The sequence below is a fragment of the Gallus gallus genome, chromosome 4 (genome assembly GCF_016699485.2).
Source record: "Gallus gallus isolate bGalGal1 chromosome 4, bGalGal1.mat.broiler.GRCg7b, whole genome shotgun sequence".
Lineage (NCBI taxonomy): Eukaryota > Metazoa > Chordata > Aves > Galliformes > Phasianidae > Gallus > Gallus gallus.
Window position 1 is genome coordinate 32,382,857 of NC_052535.1, and position 20,420 is coordinate 32,403,276.

Consider the following 20,420-nt stretch of genomic DNA (forward strand, 5'->3'; position numbering starts at 1 on the left):
AATTGTGTGGCATGTGATCACATAATTTATTCCTAAACACTGATGAGTCTATTTTGATCTTTGTTTACATATTTGAGTGATACCTAGTCAGAAAAAGATATTATGTTTTAAAGCTAGTTAGGTGAGTTTGTTTGTTTTTAATCATCTTCCATTTGTTTGCTTGTATTACTTTTGGCAGTTAATGGAACCCCAAGCAGTCAGTTGTCCACTCCAAAATCTACAAAGTCCTCCAGTTCTTCACCAACAAGCCCAGGCAGCTTTCGTGGACTCAAGGTAAGTACCAAAACCATAAAAATATTCTGTCATTAATTGATGTATAACAGTAACACTGAATAATAGTAAAAAAAAAAAAAAGAAAGAAAAAGAAAAGAAAAAGAAAAAAAAAGTTATAATTCTATAGAGCAGCCTTGCTAGTATGAGGTTAAAGTTGAGGTTAGAGTGGAAAAGGGACCTGAAGTAAGATTTTCACAGTTTGTCTTTGGTTTGCAGAATGGAGAAAGCTTAAGGAAGCCTGAGGGTGCTGACAGTGGTTTGAATATGCCAATTTATCCTTCAGTTTTTGCACTGTTTTGTAGATAGCATAAATTCTCCAAGTAATTTATATCCCCCTAGCATACATTAATGTAGTAGCCTCTTCTGATAGTTTATCATCCTGCAGCACTGCTGAAAATTTCATCTGAAGCACCCTTCTCCACCTGTGGCACACAGTTTCACTCCTTCATGCAATCTCCTGCCAGAAAGCACGAGAGGGATTCCTTTGAGAGCTGCCTGAAGTCTGGCAGGTTTTTCTCTGTGTTGCACCAAGAGAATTCTCTGCCTCTCCTATTTAAGAACAGGAACATTTACAGTACTTAGAGGCTGCCCAGAGCCTTTTTCTTGGCAAAATAAAAGGAATGGTCTGGAGCACACAGCAGAGCATCATACTGCTGCATTTGTGCAGCTGTCCTTTCAAGGAGAATTTACTTATGGAATCGTGAATTGCAGCTTTTGTGGAAGCACACTAGATGGCTTTCTCTCTGATTATTCTGATCAAGTAATAGCTCCCTTTGCTGAACACAACAGTTGTGAAGAGGCTGCGAAATTCTGTGGAGAACTGTTGTCTGAATTAAGGGACTGGCAAAAGAAAGTGATTTGAATAGTATTTAGATCTCTTGTTTTGACATGCTAATTGTTACTGTGTCTTTGTTTTGCAAGGAGTAATCTTTTCTCAAGATACTTGAGAAAAGGCTTTGATTTCCATGTTAAATTTCAATATATTTTAGTTGTTTGGTTCATTGAGACAATTCATGTTGATGAGCTGTACCATTCCACAGCTGATTATTGTCCAAAGCAACATAGATTGATCTTTGTTTATAAAGCACTTTCAAGAGCCACAGTAGTTCAGATATTGAAAATTGTAACTGCGGTCTTAAATTTGTCTTGACAGCTCTTGTATAAAATTATGGTAAAGGATGCCAAAATTCGTGGACATGAGGCTCTCAGCTGGTCAGTGCAATACTTAACAAATGCTCATTACTGAAATTACAAGTTTAGAAACTGGATAATTAGGCTTTCTGGTTCTTTCCTCCCCATACAGTGTTCAATAGATTAAAGCTCCATTAAGAAAGAGATAATTCTGTTAGTGGAAAGCGTTTTTCTGTAAAGTGGATGTGTCCTGCCTTCCCTTCACCGTCAATTTCAATGAAGTAGGCTGCTGTACCTTTTCATCTAGGAATTTAATTGATGCTAGATATTAATGAGTCTTCCTGTCAAGTAGATCATTCCTATATCACCAAAGAACACAGTAACTATAAATGAATCATCTCAGACCTAATGTGTTACTGAAGTAGTGAGTCCCCCTTGTTTTATCCCATTGAGATGTGTCTGTTCAGTAGAAAGATTCCAGCTGTGTTCCTGAGACTAAAGATAGGAAAAATTAGTGGGTGAATCTCAGGATAATTTCCAAAAGGATCAAAAACACTGTGCAATTTCCCAGTCATGATCTAGTATTAATGACAGTTCCAGTGGCAAATATCAACATAAAACAGGGAAGCAATTTTAATGCAAAACAAGATTATTCTAAGAAACATATAGCTATTATTCTAAGATTGATCTTGCCAATCCAATGACAAAAACAGCAGGAAAGCACAGACAAATTTTAGTATTTTGAGATAACTGGTGCTCCCTATTATTGAAGAATTCCTTGTTGCTACAACTGCATCACTGCACAGACAAGTAATCTGCTTTCCTGCACTTATTTAAAGGTACCGTGACTGCAGCTGAATGAAAATGAGGATATAAATAAATACTGTGGCAGACATTGAAGGTATAAAGAATATTTCTGAGGATTTTTTGGCTTTGGAAATGCAGTATTACAGCTGCCTTTTCCTTTAAAGTGAAGCCTTCTCAGTCCACAAGGATTCCTTCTGCTTTGCAGTGCTTTATAAGTAGAAGTGCAGAATCTCCTTGCAGGAAACACTTCTGATGAACAGCTTATCTTTTAAGGGAAGGGTTTTACTTCTGTTCCTTTTTGGCTCTCCAAATAGAGCACCCATATGCTATTAATTGTTCACTACATACATTAAGCCATTGTGCTCTACAACATTCCAATTTTGCAAAAGTGTTTAAAAATTTTTACTGGACTCTGAAATGACATTGAAGTCATAGGACTTTATGCTGTGGCTGCAGAATAATAAACACTATACAATTTTCCTACAACCTGAAATAAATGCCTTTAGTCTAGTAAGTGAAAAATAAAGATACCGCAATGTTTGTCTTTTGACTATAGCTGCATGAATAAATAAGAGCACACATTAAAGAAGCACGCAAAGTTGTGTACTACAGTCCTTTTGTTATTATGTATTTTTAACCTCACAGTTTTAGCCCATTACTACTACTACATTACATTTTACCTTGTAGAGGGTTTGGTTCGAGGTAAGGATTTAGGTATAACAGGTAACAGGTAGGGGCATGAAGTACATGGTTACTCTTATGATAATCTTGATAATCTTTTTTGAGCAGATGTGCTGTGTTTTTTGGTGTTTTTTTCTCTTTCCACTAAATTTTCTATGGAGATTAAAATTTGTTCATGGATTAAGAAATGATGATAATGTTACATTTGGTGACACACGACAAATGACTGAGATGAGACCTATTCTGTAGACAGGACATAGTTGATTTTTTTAGCACTTATCTTTGGTTCTCAATGTGTTTTTATAGACCCAGATATGTAATGCCATAAAGGGTACTTTGACTCCTAGCTCATCTGGTGCATGTATTACTAAGCATGACATGTATCATAAAAAATCATCAGAGACTAGAATGAGATTTTGAACAGCAGCATTATAATGTCCTTACTTGGGTGTGTTTTGTTGTTTCCTACTGGAATTAGGTACCATGAATTCTTACCATCTATTTTTATTTTTTTTAATAAATAAAATTATACTTTGCAGTTGAGGCATTTCTTAGAATTGCAATTATGCTAAGTACTAGTGTTTGAATTTGTCTTATATTACTTTTTTGACTTATTGAGCAAATGATCAAAGAGAAAGGGCATTAAAACCCAATCCAGCAAATCAGTTAAGCACTTGCTTAACTTTAAGCTATTGATTAGTCCCTTTTACTTCAATGGGACTGTTAATGTACTTAAAGTTAAACATGTGCTTAAGTGATTTGAGAGATTAGTACCTATCTTCATCAAGGTGGTAATCTTTAGTATTGTATGCATGTTTATCTGTTAGCAATTGAATATTAAGGACATATGCAAGGCATTATCCAGCCTAGGCAACAGCAGTTCTGAGAGTTCTTTAACTGTTGCTTTTGATAAATTTACAGTTAAGCTTCTTTCTTGTTCACAGAGTAGATAAAAAGACTTGGCTATTCCGTAATGGGAGGAAAACCTATGTATCCAACTCCATGTTAAGTCCTCTCATCTCTGCCTTGGGTTCTCTAAAAGCTTTAAATACTGTGGTGAAACTCAAAATCTCTTTAGGAGAAACAGTAAATCTTTGCATGGTTCTTCAGTTTTGCCAGAGCAGTGCAACAAAATGTATTTATATTGTTTTTATCTTAGAGATTTTGTTAGTATTGAACATTGTAATAAAGAGCTTCACATACATGTACAGCCACGTACACCACACCAGGTAATTCAGAGTCAGAAGTCCTTTTCTATCCAGACAAGTAAAACAGACAGACACAAAGACACCCTTAGGGGGGAAGCTATAACACTGCAGAAAAAAAAACATGCTCTAGAAGGCACTATCCTGTATGGCTACCAAGAAGTTAGTTGTTGAATGTGGGAAAAAAAAAACAAAACATTTCCACAAACATTTGTATCATGGACAGTTTATCTAACCTGAGTGCAAAGGTTAGTCAAATTAAGGTACCATTCTGCTTCAATAGAATGTGAAATTCAATCTGTGGATCCTTCCTGAGACTCTCGTTAGATGAAAAATAAAGTCCCACCAGATGTACAGTTATCTCAGATTGCCTTCTTACTCTTCCACTTTTCTATTTTAAATACAAACACAAAGTTTACATATTTTTTGAGGTATGGTAACATTTTGATTCAAAAGACATATTAAAAGTCTTCTGTACTGAGTGAGTAGCATTAACGGAAATGAAGACTGACAAGCTGCTGTTTTTTTCTCTCCCAAATCATAGATTCAGGTTCTGAAACAGATCTTCAGGGACACTAGCCAGTCCCTCCCTACTTATCCATCACCTTACACTTGCATACTCATTTTACTTCATCTTTTGAATTCTGTGATGATTTAAAGGTTTTCGCAATTTTTATTTGATCTTTTTTTGTTCTGGATACTTCAGATGTTAAAAAAAAAAAAAAAAAAAGAGAGAAAGAAAATGCTACAGTACTGTATTGGTTATTTGTCTGTTATGGTGGATTTAGTTGCACGGTGTAAGGGGAGCAGTACCGAAAGACAGCAATGGTGTTGTGTGGAGTAGAATACAGGAGGAGGAGTTGTTGCAAAGTGTAATCTGCACGGTGATCATAGATTCCATCTGTATTCACCAGTGTATCAGTGTGCATCCTTTTCTCTTCTCCGTGCAAATCCGGTCATGACTAATGAACCAGTCAAGTGGGATATCAGTGGTGTAAGATACTCAAAATACCACACATCAATGGGTAGCGTAAATGATTAGAAAATATCTTATTAATAATTGTTACTTAACCACGAGTCACTTGTTATTAACTCGCACCTCTTTCCCACCTTTTCTGGCTAATCAATACGTCATAGACAGCTGGAGAGTTTATGTCTACTCTGACACAGCAGGGAAAGACTAGACCGATTTTGCTGCTGAGGAACTGAGACCCATAGACGCAGCTCCCAAAATACAGGTAGAGTGAGTTTGACCTCATCTCTAGAGCCAAGAGGTAAATTATTATTGGCAGATCTAAGGTTAAGTTGCTGTTTCAGGTTCTGATCAATCATCTCAGCCACAATAGCAGCATTAGACTTTCTCCTTTTCCTATTCTCTTAGCTTTTTTCCTGCTCCTATCTGTTTCCTTCTTGTAACTATGGTGGTAAGAAGGTATGTACCTAGTCATGCTCTGCCCTGATTATAAGGATGAAGGAAAGTGGAAATGTGAGCTAGGTATTCATTTGTATTTTCACTCATTCAAAAGCCCAGATGGATAACTAATGTTTTAGTTTGACTGATGTCTAGTATTTTGCGGGGATCTCTTCTGTTACCCCTGTTTCATACTTGAAGATGTGACTCACAGGATAAGAGACTGACGCATGATTTTGCATCAGTGTCATTTAAACCAAGTGTCCTTGTTCCTAGTCCTTGTTAAACAAATAGCTCAGAAAGACAGCTACATTAACACAGTCTAACTTTAGATTATTAGCAATGAGTAGTAGTAGTAGCTGCCTGGTTGCTGTTTGAAGCTACTGCTATGTCAAATGCTGGTAAACAGCACTGTTTTAGCGGATCTGCAAAATTAACTTGTACAGCTGTACAGTTGTACAGCTACTGTACCTTTAGCTGATCTGGCAGCTCAGCTGCCACTAGAAACTTAAGCATTCATTAGCATTTCATGATCCTTTAGACAATATCCCTATCTGTCAGTTCAGTTTTTTCGTTGACAATAGTGTTAATGATTTAAAATATTCTGCAGTGTAACCAGACAATGTCAGCTGAATGGAAAATGCTGCATTTGGATTCCTGATGTCATGCAAAGCCATTTCCACAGACACTGAGCTTAAGGCAGGGAAGCATTTTAATCCTTCATGTGGTGAGCAGTGAGAACTATTGTAATAGCCCACGAAGAAAACAAGGTATTGGAAATTCACAGAACAGCAAGAAATACTACATAGAGTGGGACGATGTAATAATTTTATATTTATATTAATTTTATTTTTATACTTAATAATATTTACTAAATTAATAAACTACATTTAAGCATAATGGGAGAATTTATAAAAAACATCAGCACATAGAACAGATCAGTACCTTTTACTGTTCGCTGCATTTGTTCATACACCGCCCCATTTTAAAATAAAAGTTGATTGCTCATTATGACAGGACAACTCCGAGTGGAATTGTGAGGGTTCGGATCGAGTACCAGTTAAGTTTTTAGTGCAGCAAAAGCTGTTTTCATCAGACATCGTCCTTCAAAACCAGTTAGATGATTGTTTTTACAAAGACATCTAACTTGTACTGTTAATAGAGATCCTGAATCCTCACAATAATCTAAAGTACAGACTTTTAAACTGCCAAGCAAATCTGACTATTGTAGAGGTTCTAGGCACCCTATGCCAAAATTATGTTCTTTAAATGTAAATCTGTAGGGTCATGTGAGCATTTCCACATCACCTTCTTAGCAGGCTTCAGTGCTAATCTGAAGAGGGCACTGACTGGCAGAGTTCAGCTGGGGAAACCTCCGGCAGTGCCAGCTGTGAAGTAGATGTGTTAGAAGACCATTGGATAGTTGTCTGGATTTGGCTGTCTCTGGGTTTGATTCTCTAGCTGACATGAAAATATATACCCAGCATGCAGAGTGTATTGCAATTATCTTATTCCATAGAATGAAGAGAGAATGTTTGTGCGGTGGGGGAGAATTTTCTTTGCTGTTAGCAGTTTTGCTAAAATGTGTTCAACTATTTCTATAAAGAGGAATATCAAGCTTACGTCTCAACTTTGGTGAAAGACTGTGTTTTATGTTAATGAAGATGAACTGTGAGAAAGCAAGAGTAAAAATAAAATGAGAGTGGAAAAGTAAACTGACTCCTCGGAGGTGTTTTTAGTTTTTTGTAAATTTTCTGTTGTTTTCTCTACATTTCTTTCTGACTCTTCCTTGCAATTACTTTATCATGATAAATAACAAGATCTTATGTGCTTTTATAGCTCCCTCCTCATGGTGGATCATCGTCCAATGTGAATGGTGTACCTGAATCAGTCCATTGCCAGAGTCCTGAAGGTAGGCCACCAACAATTACTAAATGCCCTTGCAAAAATTTGGCTGCACATAAAAATTGGTTTAGCAATGTTAGATGTTAGCCTGCTGGTTTGTCAGTCACTCCTCACAGATTTGTATCATCAGCAAACTTGCTGAGGGTGAATTGTATCCCTTCATCCAGCTAATTGATGAACAAGGCCAGACACGACAATGGCCTAGCCTGGTTTAGGCTAACCAACCAACCAACCAAAGAAAAACTTGAAGCAATTGGACTGGATGCTGCTTTTTATCATATAAAGAAAATATGCATTTTTACTTGTCATTGTAGTTTTTACATGCACTGTAGATGAATCTTTCTTTCATATATGCCAAAAAAGTCAAGATACTTTAGAAAAAGTATTTTGAGTTCAGAAAGCATTCTAACTGCATTCCTCGCTTTTAGAATACATCCACACTAAAGGTAATATTTGACTTATATGTAAAAAAGGTCAAACAACTCTGTCTTATGCTGTTCATTCTTGCGTTTGAGATAAAAAATAAGGGAATAAGCAGAGAGGAAAACAGCTTACACTTCTGTTTTGTATTTGTGACTGTTTTAATTTGGTATCTACCTATGGGGGATATATTACACCCTGCTGACTTCTGCTCTTCAGTTTGTGTTACTGACCTTGCTTTTCTGCAGGTGTGAATGGAAACAAGTGCTCAGGGTCATCCACCATTCTTGAGAAGTATAAAGTCGGAAAGGTGATTGGTGATGGCAATTTTGCTGTTGTGAAGGAGTGCATAGAACGGTGAGCAAGGAGAACATTCAGTAGTGGTAACTGTTATTTTACTGGCTAGAACCCTGTGCATTAGCACAATTGCATAGGAAACGTGATGAGATGAAAGCAAAGGGAAGTTACAAAGATAGGCCTACACTTTGGTAGAACTAGACAAAGCAAAACACGCAGAGCTTCCTATGTGTTATTCCAGCAAAGGCAAGTGAGAGCAGCAGAGGAATGTAGCTTTTTAATCCCCAAAGCTAAAAGAGATATCACCTTTTAATGGAGATTCTTAAGGAAACACTACAGATCTTCAAGAAACCATACCACACTTTACACCACATGAGACTGTTGGGGCTGACAGGAGATTTTTTGTGGCACCTAAGCAGTCCTTCAGGAAGCCTCAGCAATTTTGCTGCTGTGGGTTCCTACTGCCTGCTGCTGAAGTTATTCTTCACAGCTTTTGGTATGCTGTGAAGAATACCAAAAGAACAAAGTATTGTGAACAAAGTATTCTGAAAAGCATACAGTTGGTGGCAGATAGCCTGTGCAACTGACTCCTTTCTGCTTGCTTGTTCAGTGGAGTAGCCCAGTGTGGTGCCAGAGACCTTAAGTCAGCCTTTTAATATTCCGGACTCTGAAATATTCTCGTGCCCAACTTCCCTGAGGGTAAACAGGATACCTTTACAGACCTGTGCTGTATTACTGCTCATTCCCTGCAAGCTTGGTGTCATGCTTTGCTGCTGTTGTAAACAGAACAGATGATTTGACTGTCAGTTTCTCAGTTTATGTTTTAGAACCACCTTCTTCATCAATCTGAGAATTATGTCAGCTTCTTAAACATTACGGGGAATCTCTAGCTTGGCTATAAGTACTGAGCAAATTCAGCAAACGTGTAAAATCCATAGCAGTTACCAGAGTATTTGATCCACATCTGCTGGTTTACTTTAAATAAACATCATTTTGAATAGGAACATCTCATTCCAATCTTAGCAGATCATATTGGCATTCTTGCTGAGTCATGCAAATGAGCCAAAAGGGCTATGCAGTGAGGCTGAACATGTATAAATTACAATCCCTACCTTTACGCAGCCATAACTGGCTTTTTTTCCCCCTCAAGAGAAAGGTTCCTTGATAATGTATCTGTGTTATTTCTTTACTGAAAATAATATTGGTGGGTTATATGCAATACAACATCTAGTACTCTCTTTTGATTTATAGCAGAACACAGGGGTCATTATTTTTAATACTTGATGACGTACTAGCAACCAAGGTTTATAAATTAAGGGATAAAGAAGTGTAAGACGAATAAGGTGACAGCTTCTAGAGATGCTACCTGATTACAGTAGTGATAAAGGAAAAAAAATGTCTGAGTGATCTGAGCACACTCCAAATAACTTCCTGTTGCAAGTGCAGGGATTACATAATGCTTCTATCAGTGTTAACATCTAGACTCCATGGGCTTGAAGTTTCCACCAAGAAACTGTGTTCTTGACAAGCAGTACCACATTAGAGTGAAATCATTTCCCTAGTGCTTTAAACACTGCAGGTTTGTTACAAAAATTATAAGGCAACACAGCAGCTGTGCTGAAAAAAGAATTCAAAGTCCATTTCATTCTGCAAGAAGCCACACACAAGAGGCTTGAGAGAAACTAAATGAATTATGCTTCACAGCGTCTTCCCACATGCTCTAAACCTGGCCACAAATCCTTTGTCAGTTGTAGAGCAAATAAAGTTCATGAAAGAAAGAAGGTTAAATTGCATAATTTAATATTTTCAGAAATAACTACTGTGCATTTTGGAAACTGCATGATTTCCACTGAAAATGGGAAAAGGGCTGCTATGTCACTTCAGTTTCTAAACGTCATCTGTGTTTTTTGGAATGAGGGGACTCGGCTAGAAAAACAACCTTCACACTAATTAACAAAAATACAAAAATAAAAAGTCGAATTTAAACTCAAAGACTTAGCTTTGTATATGGTTCCATCATTATATTTAGTGAAGCATGATTAAATGAATTTTACAAAAAAAAAAAAAAATGCAATTCTTGCTAATAATAAGGAGAGAGGAAATACCGACTATAAATGCTTTTCCTTTAATTTCTATTAATTATTACATTTAATTTCTCATTGTGTTGTGTTTGAAAGCTTCAGTTGTGGAGCCAGGACGCCATTATATCAGCTGTTCTACAAAATAAAATGGTCTCTTTCTCAAAGGGTGCCTATATGTCTATATATACGAATACATGAGTCAACAGATGGATACTGACAGCTAGACAGAAGAATGCCAGCAACCTGTCAGACAATACTGGTCAATATGATAGGCAGTGATATCAACACACAAACTGTGTGTCTGCTATCTCTTGTATTTTCTTAGGTACTCTAGTATAGCACTTGCAGGAGGGATTTGAAGTTGGTTAATGAATTGGCCTTACAAATGTTAGCTCCTCTTTCAACACAGCACAAATGCTGAAGGTTTCCTAAGTGGGTTTTGCTGATCAGTTATTTGCAGACTTTCAGATAATGCACTTAATTTAGAATAACATAAGTTGTGATTTTGAATTACATTTTGTGTTCATAGTAGATTCTACATCTGTTCTATGAGAGGATACCATTTCACAGATACCATTTAGATAACACTTCTATCTAAAGACTGGATCAGGTTGTAACTATGACAACCTAGCAGACACAGCTGCACTTTGAGAGCAGAGATCCTCTGCTGCATTTTTTCAATAATGGATCATTTGAATGTGAAATGTTAACTCAGTTCCTTTTTTGTAAGGTAGCAATTTTGATTTGCTGTATCTAATGCAAAGAGTATAGCGAGAATTAATTTGTTAGCTTAAAAATGCACCTAATTTTTTCTTTTGTAATCGCCTGCAGTGTTTTTATTACATATGCTAGTGGTGTTCTGAGGCACGCTTAAGTCTCTTGGTACTAACACAAAAACAGGATAGTAGCAATAGGATTCTATGACACTTCATTTTGATTTTTAACTCTTCCTTACTATAATTATTAATGCCATCTTTGATTGAAGGGGAAAAAAAAAAAGGTAATTTATTTGTATTGCTTTTTTCTCTCATTTTTTCCCCTTCTGAATAAAGGTAGAAGGTTTTTATTATTGCTTAGAGGGATGAAAAGCAAAATAGAGCTCCTTCTTTTGGGGAGATTATCTACCAGAAATAGTCATCCTTTTTACTTTGGATATAACCACCCTCTTAAATGCCCTGGCACCACAGATGACAGCTATAAAGAATCCTATCAATTTTTTTTTTCCATGAGGCTATCACTTTTTTTCCTCTCTTCACGTAAATGAGGATGATTTTATCTTTAAAGCCTACCGGTTGAACAAAGCAAAGTGGAGGGACCAAGAGAAATTCAGCACATTGCAGTAAGGAGGTGAGAGGGAGTTGTGCGGGGTCGCAGAAGAATGAATTGCAGCTGGAGCCTAGGAATAACACACTAAGTGAGCAGGGCTGTGGTAGTCAGGGAAACAGCAGGCACAAATGTTGCTGAGAAAATGAAAAACAAAATTAAGCCTGTTCTGTGCATTTTTTCTCAGCAGCCTCCATGGGTGAAGGCATTCCCCTATGTATATTCTTACAGATAATGCCACATAATGTTGACTGGTTTCTGATTCACATTTTCATATTTTCTCACTAGATCCACAGGAAAGGAGTTTGCGCTGAAGATTATAGACAAGGCTAAATGCTGTGGAAAGGTACTGTGCGACAATTTACATGTTTAAGAAAAACAGCAGCAGCAGCACGAGCAGCTGCTCATTACTCATACATGGTGGGTGTGTTTGGGTTTTCTGGCTGTTTTCAGAATATCTGTTTAACAGGGTGATATTCCACCCAAGAAGCAAGTAATAAAAGTTGTGAGTGTTAGTCTGCTAGGTTGTAGAGTAAAACAACAAACTGTCATCCTTTTTACTGAACTAACAAACACCAGTACTTGTCCAAAATGAAATCAGACAAAATATAGCCTCATGATTTTGATTCGTAAAATATGATATATATCCCATTTTCCCTTCCCTCTCCACATCTTATCCCTTTTTATGTCTCTACATATCCTTTTATATACAGAGCATGGATTTGGGAAGAAATTTTACCAACCATTTATTTCTGTTTGTGTAGTTAAATGTCCCGTAGAACCAAGATCTCTTAACAAGAGAGTTCTGTCTACTTTACTTTTAATACATTTAAAAAAAAACCAAACAATCCTGCTACAGAAGAGCATGTTACATAAGAGAAGCAGGTATCCTAGGGTGTCACAGACCTCCTCCCAAGTACAGACATTTAAAAACAAGGGAAAAAAAATAACAAAACAACAGGTAAAACATAGTCAAGAATGGAGACTAAACGTTGGAACAAATGACAAAAAAATGAGACTTCTATTTTCACTGCTTTGCAAGACCTTAAAAACAAAGGGCTCTTGAGGAACTTAGGACTCAAATGGATCATAGTTTATTGTTAGCAAAAGCAACACTGAAGGCACAGTATTAAATAGTGGTCAAATTTTGTTTTAAAGACTCTGAGATAGGAAATAAATGCCATTCTTTCAGGTCTAACTAAAAGGGCAGTCTTTTTTATGCAAATATCCAATTTTGTAAATAAATGATCACAGTGAAATGATCCTGGAGTTATCTTTGCAACTAAGTTAGGGTTTAAAATTACTTTTTATCAATTGCATAGAGTAACTGCCCTACAGAGTTGTATTCAGAGTTGTAAATGATAGAAGTGACCTTGTAGGAAGATGCTGAAAGTCCACGTGATGTTCTTAGTATAGTAAGGATCTGTATACTGCTCTGCACTGACACCCTACCTGATGTGATGACTTGCTCTGGAGTAGAGGTCTTTTGCCAGAAATGGTCTATCCATGCAGATTTTAAGTTAAGTTGTGTAAGGAGATGAATGTTCCCTCCCTGTTACTTTATCTCATATCTCTAGGAATAATAGTCCAGAGACCATTCTGTACAGTAGAGTTCAGACATATTTTCTACTTATCATTCTTGGTGCTTTAAAATAAACAAACAAAACCAGAAAAAAAAAAATACCACCTGGTTACATACTTGTCTGTTTTGAAGGGCTCTGTGTCTATACAGCTGCATCCAGATGTATGTGTAAGCAAAGACCGTACTTAACAAAGTAAATACTTTAATTTTGCTACAAGTTAGTCCTTCACCCTCTCTCCTTACCAAGATAAGTCCTGTGTTAAAAACTACCATCTGGACCAAATATGTGTGATTTGTATGTTGCTCACTGCTCTCTACCAATTTATCTTGGATTGACTAATGTGTTTTCTACAAGCAACCTAAATACCAGTTATACAGCAGTTTCTCTTTAAATAATTCCTATGAATGTAGACGGAAGTCTATATTGTGCTAAAAAGGAAAACATTAAAAAAAAAAAAAAAAGAAGAAGAAGATGGAAAACTATTTATTTAATGACAAAATGTAGAAAAAATGGTGGGGTGGTTGAAACCAACTGACTATACATAGCCAGTGCTTTGAAGACAAGTATCAAAACAACAGCTCGACAACGTTTTGGAACCTTTTTAAAATGAGCATTATTGTCATTAGCTTTAAATAAAAATAACTTCTACCTGGGTTTGTTTAAAGCAATTAACAATTTAGTCAAATTAAATAAAGAAAACATAGGTAAAACCATTGTGTCTCAGTCAGAATTAATGGATATAATACATTGAATATATGTTATTTGTTCTTTGAGTAGAAAAATATATTAAAAGATTCTAGTTTGTCTTTGGATTCTTAACACTAGTTTTGAATTTACAGGCTTCCATCCATAAGGCTTAATATGCTGTGGCTGTTCACTTTTGTCTGTTGATGAGATTGAGCATTGTGTTTAACAAAATTGCTTCATGTTTATTTGTTTTCTTCCTCCAGAGCACCTTTGCTTGGAGCAGACATATGTTTGTTCAGAATGACAATTGATGCTCTTTCAAATTGAATTTCAAAGGTGTGACTGTTGAACCCGTATATGCCACACCACACTCACAAAATGAGATGCACACATGGCATGTGGTTTCTGAGTTACACAGCCACATAAAGCTTTGCAAAAACACAACGCATCCATAAGTAAACCTGAAAATAGAAGCTAAAGTAGCATAAGATCTTTAATCACTGCTTATGCACAGTGGATCACATCTACTTCTCATGCTCTGCTCACAAATGCATGAACTGCATGCTGCTAATCAGTGCATTAAACATGAATAAGTTCAGACTGCGGTGAGATGAGGTCTTACCTGCCAAAGGAAAGGAAACTTATGTTTTAGGCAGGCAGTGTTACTTATTTTGCAGGGAATCTAAATGCAATGACTGTATTCCAATATTTATAAAGAAAAATGCCAATCATTATTCCAGTGGAAGAGGCATGCAATTTTCTTCACTCAATAGCATTAACCAAATGGTAAGACATTCTGGAAAGCCAAACATTCTGAAACTAATTGTTCTCTAAACCCATTACTTCCTCAGAAGTATACAGAAGGATAAATTAAATGCAATCTGTGCACTGCTAAGCTGTTTGGAGCCACAGCGAGTTGACTGAGCTGGTACATATTTTGCAGATTGTAAATTTGAAGATACATATAAAATAAACTGAACTCCATAACCAAAGCAGTTATCATTTTCCTATGTATAATCCATGTCCTTTTTTAAAGTGCAAGTCCTTGAAAAATAAATCCTCGCTAATCTGTCCTTGAATATTGTAAACTAAATGAGAAGCGAAGGCTGGAGAGGATCAAGAACATGTTAGCTATTGCTAGGAGGTGGCAGCTTACAAAGATCCAAGTCCAGAGAGGTTCTCAACCTGTTAATATCCACATAAGAAGTACAACCTGCACTTCCTGAATTGCTGTCTTGTTCTGGGGTCTTTTTTAGAGATAATCCATGGGTTATGTGTTTGAAATATGTTTTTTAAATTAAATTTCTGGTCACTGATGAAGTACAACTGGGCTGAAATACGAGTTAAAATCCAGCATCTGACAGTAGCCTTTACTACATAAATGAAATAAATAGAAAAATGGGTGCTCTCTGAAGAACTGATCAAAGGAAAACCGAATGGGCCACTTTATCTCTATTCATGTATACCTCTGTACCCTTTACTGACAGGAACACCTGATTGAAAATGAAGTGTCTATTCTACGTCGAGTGAAGCATCCGAATATCATTATGCTGATAGAGGAAATGGACACTCCAACAGAACTCTATCTGGTGATGGAGCTGGTCAAGGTAAGACTAAGGAGATTTTTTTTTAAAAAGAACAATTCTGTGTTGGTCAAGGATGTGATGTCTAGGAGACATAATCAGATAAGATTTCAGTGGCAATCTCCATTTTTAATCATGCAAGTACTCTTATCAATCGGTTCCATTAGTGGCATTTACATCTATTCTGTTGTAATTAGACTATTAGACTCACAGATTTGAGGTAATCTTGCTAAGTATGTGTGCAGCCCAGAGAGAAGTGGATGGTGGTTTTAAATGATTTACAACATGCAGAGGCTAGCTGTGATATGCATATAGTAATGGAAAATTTGCATTAATTTCACCAATATCTTTATTTAATTATTTGCTTTAAAGAGAAAAACTCTATTTAATTAATTTGCCTTAAAAGACCATACATACAAGTAGTCCAGACTTCAGTGATTGTGTTCCATCAAAATTAAAACCTTTCACTTCTTTTCCTTGGGTGAAACATTCCTTCATTTTATTTCCAGTTGGCCAAAAACTTGATGGTGCTATCGTACATGTACAGAGAAAAAATACCTCAAATTCCATTTTGCTGTCACCTTGTGAATCTAAGATACAAATCGCATCGAGTTTTATTTCTGCATTCTCACTTATCTGTGTTCTGTACATTCACTGAAGCACTGCCCATTGGCTTGATCAGCATGTCAGATGAGTGCAACTCATCACTTTTTTTTCTGTCCCTAGAGTTGTTGGCAGTTTGGGAAACCCTAAAGGTCTAGTTGTTGAAGTCAGAATTTTTGAAACCTACCCATTTATCTCCCATTCTAGAAGTTATTTTTAATTAAGAGGCATTTTTCTGTTATTAAGAAAGTTATTTTATTAATATTTTAATATTCCACCAGCTTGGCAATTCCTGAATTGCTGCTTCTTTTCCACATATACTGAAATGCTTGGAATGCCACCCACAGCTCAGATAAATCACTCCTACAGATGTAACCAGGGTAACCATCATAGAGACACCCACATAAAACTCATGGCAATGATTGGAAATGCTGCATCAGAAACTCATTTACATGTTGTTATGTATCCCAAGATAAACAGGGTATCCCAATCAGAGACTACACAATGGGCCTACTCTGAAATCACCTGTAAGTTCTGCACTTCAAACTCATCCTGTTCAGCTGTAGTAACTTGACATTTTCACAGTATCTGCGGCATTTCTACTTTGCAGGTCATTACAATTGCAAAATGTGATATGTTAGGCTTTTTACTGTTGGATGGATTGTCTTTAGGCTTTACTCAAAATCAGAGAAAGAATTAAGCTCGTAAGATGAAGAAAACAGAATCTGTATTGAGGTATCTGTATATCATACAAATGAGCAATCAGAGGTAGAAAGATCAGTCAAATGAAATCAAGCCCAAAAAAGGACAGTGATTTGTAAATGACCCCATTTCCCATTCTGCAACCTTGGTGACAAGCTTTATGTTTGTGGGGTTATTTGTTGTGTTTCGTTGTGGGTTTTTTTGTGTTGTTTTAATGTTTTAACAGGCTTCTGAGCATGCCTTTTGTGTGGGAAGATTTTACAGGGCATGTTATAAATTATCTTTATTATTTTTCCTGGACTGACCTATTCTCTTTCCTTACTCTAGGGAGGAGATCTATTTGATGCTATCACTTCTTCTACAAAATACACAGAGCGAGATGGGAGTGCTATGGTCTACAACCTGGCCAGCGCGCTCAAGTACCTTCATGGTCTCAACATTGTGCACAGAGACATCAAGCCAGAAAATCTCCTGGTGCGTCTCATTTATTTTCTAATATTTTCTTTCTTACTTTCTTCTCATTAATGCAAACGCTTGTACATAAAAGTCAAAAAGCTGAGCAGGGAACAGAAGGAATGTTAATTTGGAATATGTATGTATAAAATAAATCTTCTACCATGAGATAGCAATCACCGTAACCCAAATGAGCTATGCTCAAACATGTCCTTAGACCTATCTTTATTTACATTTTGATTGGGTGCCATTTGGATAAGTAGGAATATTGCCTCACAAAACAATTAATTTTAAAGCTGTGTGATGAATTATTTATTACATTTTGCAAGTGGGGGAGAGGGTGGGCTGAGAGCCACTTCTTCCAGAGATCATATGGTTATCTAAAGCTTTTTTTAATTTTACTGTCATGGCAGGAATGAACATCTTTCTAATGACTTACCAGTATTCTTAGCCATGAATAACTCCGTACATACATTTATTTTGTCACGGGTGACTGATGACATTTTGTTCTCGGCAGACATATAAAGTAACTGAGGCTGTTGGCAAGAATGACCATGAAGTCTGCTCTGAGAACTGCTTAGAGTACAGTGCACAGAATGGGAGCAGTGTGCTGCCTTGCTTACATACAGAGGTGATACACAGGAATTACGTACTGGGTGTTAGATACAAGGTGTGATGCAACGAACAAGCAGGACCATAACCTTCCCTAACTGAGTTGCTGGCATCAGGAAGGCCTGGATTTGGAGCTTTTATTAACACTTGATGGGCATTTCTTAAAGCCTTTCGTGATACTTGTCCATCCTATTTAATAAGGAGTCGCGGCTTTTCCCAGAATAGATTTTGATTTATTACAAGGATAGGGTTATAAGCTGAAAATAATTTCTAATTAATAGTTAATTCTTTCCCAACCAATTCCACTGGCAGTCTTCAGCAACTGACATAAACCCAACTCTCATTGGTGTTTGAATCATTTATAAAAAGGCAAATGTCCTTTCTGTCTAGAAAGCCTGAAGAGATTACTCAACAGATGCAAGTCCTATTCACAGTGATTGACAATACCAGCATGCTACGACAGCAAACGAGTATCACATGCAAATATTTCCCATCAGTTGCTACCTGTACTTGGAAGTAGTTGGTTTTTTTGCACAGGTTCATCCAGCTCTCTGAATTACATTCTTTACCACTCATGCACTCAAAAATATATGCTATTACTCTTATAGCTTGTCTGTGTTTATCAAGGAGAAAAATGTTTCCATTAATGATATGAATTATACAGAAAAAGGAAGAAAGGCCTTACTACCCAAGTGCTATCCGATTATTTGAAAAAACTAAACTATTTCAACCATTCTAGAGCTACGTTCTAGAGTTCTGTGTTCCAGATTCCACTGAAATCGTGATATCATCATAAATATTTCACTTTAAGAAAAAAACAGTATTAATTTATATGGAATGTGTCCTTATAGTTTCCTTTGCTGTTGATCCAGGTTTGGGTTTTTTTTGTTTGTTTGCTTGGTTTTTTTGTTTTTGTTTTTGTTACTGTTGTCATACAGTGTTTTTCTTCCTGTAATAAGCTACCTTCTTTCCTCAGCAAAATAACCCAGGACAAGAGGAGCTATATTCTTATGGGGGTTTTGTGTCAGGTGCATTTGGGTCTGCACAGAAATCTAAACACTTCTCAGTCAGGTTTCTTATTACTGAACTTTCCTAGTATGACTGCAACGGTGAGACTAAGCTTAGGAAGACATTTCCTATGAAATATTTGGTTAGCAAGAGATTTTAAACCAATCTGATGGTAGCTGCCAATCTCTAAGTCTCCATCAGCTACAAGTATGTTATTACATTTTTTAATATATTTAAAACTTATCAGCATTCTAGGCTTGGTTTTCTCCCTGCTTTAATTGCTTAAGGCTATATCATGGGCTGACCTACATAGCTGGCAGACAGCTCAGTTGAACACTAGCTCCAGCTGCAATGTGGCAAGAAATTGCCATGCCATTTTTCTCCTCTTTCCCTAGAGCAAGCAACCAGAAACTTAACCCCAATCCATAATTTAACAGTCAGCACAGCCGTGGTGTAACAAAGGATCTAATCTGTTGCTTTGCAGTGGAACAAACCGAGCGTAGAAGCATTGCTGCTGCTGTGCTGATCTGACAGTATTGCACCTCACTCAGAGCAAGCTGTGTGGCCATATACAGTTATTTTAAGGGCTACTACATGTCTCTTTATCCTCAGGCTGTAGTTTTGTTTTTCATTTATTTCAGGGTGTCTTTTTGGAAGGCAGTGGTAGTTGGTGGACTTGGCTACTTCTGTAGAAATGCTATGTTTAACTTTGAAATCTACTGTTATTTTTCTTAATCTTTTCTGGTTGTGGTGAACAAGTATTCATTCATTCACCCTCATTTGGTGAATTGTGTGGTGGATAGTAAGCAGGTGGATGGAGCAGCACGATCAGGTAACAAACCACACTGAACTAAGCTGTTATCAGAACAAGATACTAATGCAGATTATTTCACTGCAAGTTCATTCTTCATTCCTCAAGGCAGAAGAAAGAAAATGTAACAATGGAGATCATAGGGCATAATGTAAATATGACGATTACATGAACCATCCACAGCTGAAAGTTTCATATCATTGTTCAGATTTATTATCTGCAGATAAAATGTTTTTCTCCAGTTGTTATTTGGGGCAGGCCAGATGAGTGTTTATGGATATGAGTGTGATTACTCATTACAGTGTTGGCACTCCGCTACCAAATCTGTTGATCTCATTTCAGACTTCATCCAAATAGCCTGCTGCTCTCATCTGGGCGTAGTCTGTCAACAAATGGGAGTAAATATACATTGGGTTCAGGAAGCAATCAATTGATTCAACCATTGCCAGCTGTGAAATCTTAGGATCAGAAAAGATCAGCCTGGTGACAGACTGATTCCAAATATATCAGTGTTTGTTTTCATTTTTCAAACTGCTACAGCTGTAGAGTGATACAAATAAGGTTATCTGTACTCTTGCTTCCCTGGCAAAATCTGTTACCTGACACACGTTTTTCTCAGATGCTTCGCTGTACTTAAAAGCAGCAGAACAGATGTATTTTTCTCAGGTTTTTTTGTGTGCTGTTTTCATTTTTTTCCAGTCATGCAAAAAAAAAAAAAAAAAAAAAAAAAAAAAGGCTGGAAAAATTACAGTAATTGATATTGTCCAAAACAAATGCTCTCAGCTGTAGTCTCTCACCAGGTGTTTTCTGGTGGTAGCTCTAACCTTACAGATATTCTTATACT

At 36.7% G+C, this 20,420-nt stretch overlaps 1 protein-coding gene across 5 annotated transcripts in view; it reads left to right on the forward strand.

Moving 5' to 3' along the window:
• DCLK2 (doublecortin like kinase 2) overlaps nucleotides 1-20,420 on the forward strand; it is a 77,246-nt gene that overhangs the window by 44,652 nt on the left and 12,174 nt on the right. For all 5 annotated transcript variants that reach the window (XR_001463656.4, XR_001463657.4, XM_004940980.5 and 2 more), the window contains 6 exons: nucleotides 179-273; nucleotides 7,348-7,420; nucleotides 8,082-8,190; nucleotides 11,823-11,880; nucleotides 15,292-15,411; nucleotides 17,020-17,166. Coding sequence is in view for 3 of the 5 variants with exons in the window: in XM_004940980.5 (XP_004941037.1) it covers nucleotides 179-273; nucleotides 7,348-7,420; nucleotides 8,082-8,190; nucleotides 11,823-11,880; nucleotides 15,292-15,411; nucleotides 17,020-17,166 (602 nt within the window). In the remaining 2 variants the exon portion in view is untranslated. The remainder of the gene's footprint in view (nucleotides 1-178; nucleotides 274-7,347; nucleotides 7,421-8,081; nucleotides 8,191-11,822; nucleotides 11,881-15,291; nucleotides 15,412-17,019; nucleotides 17,167-20,420) is intronic.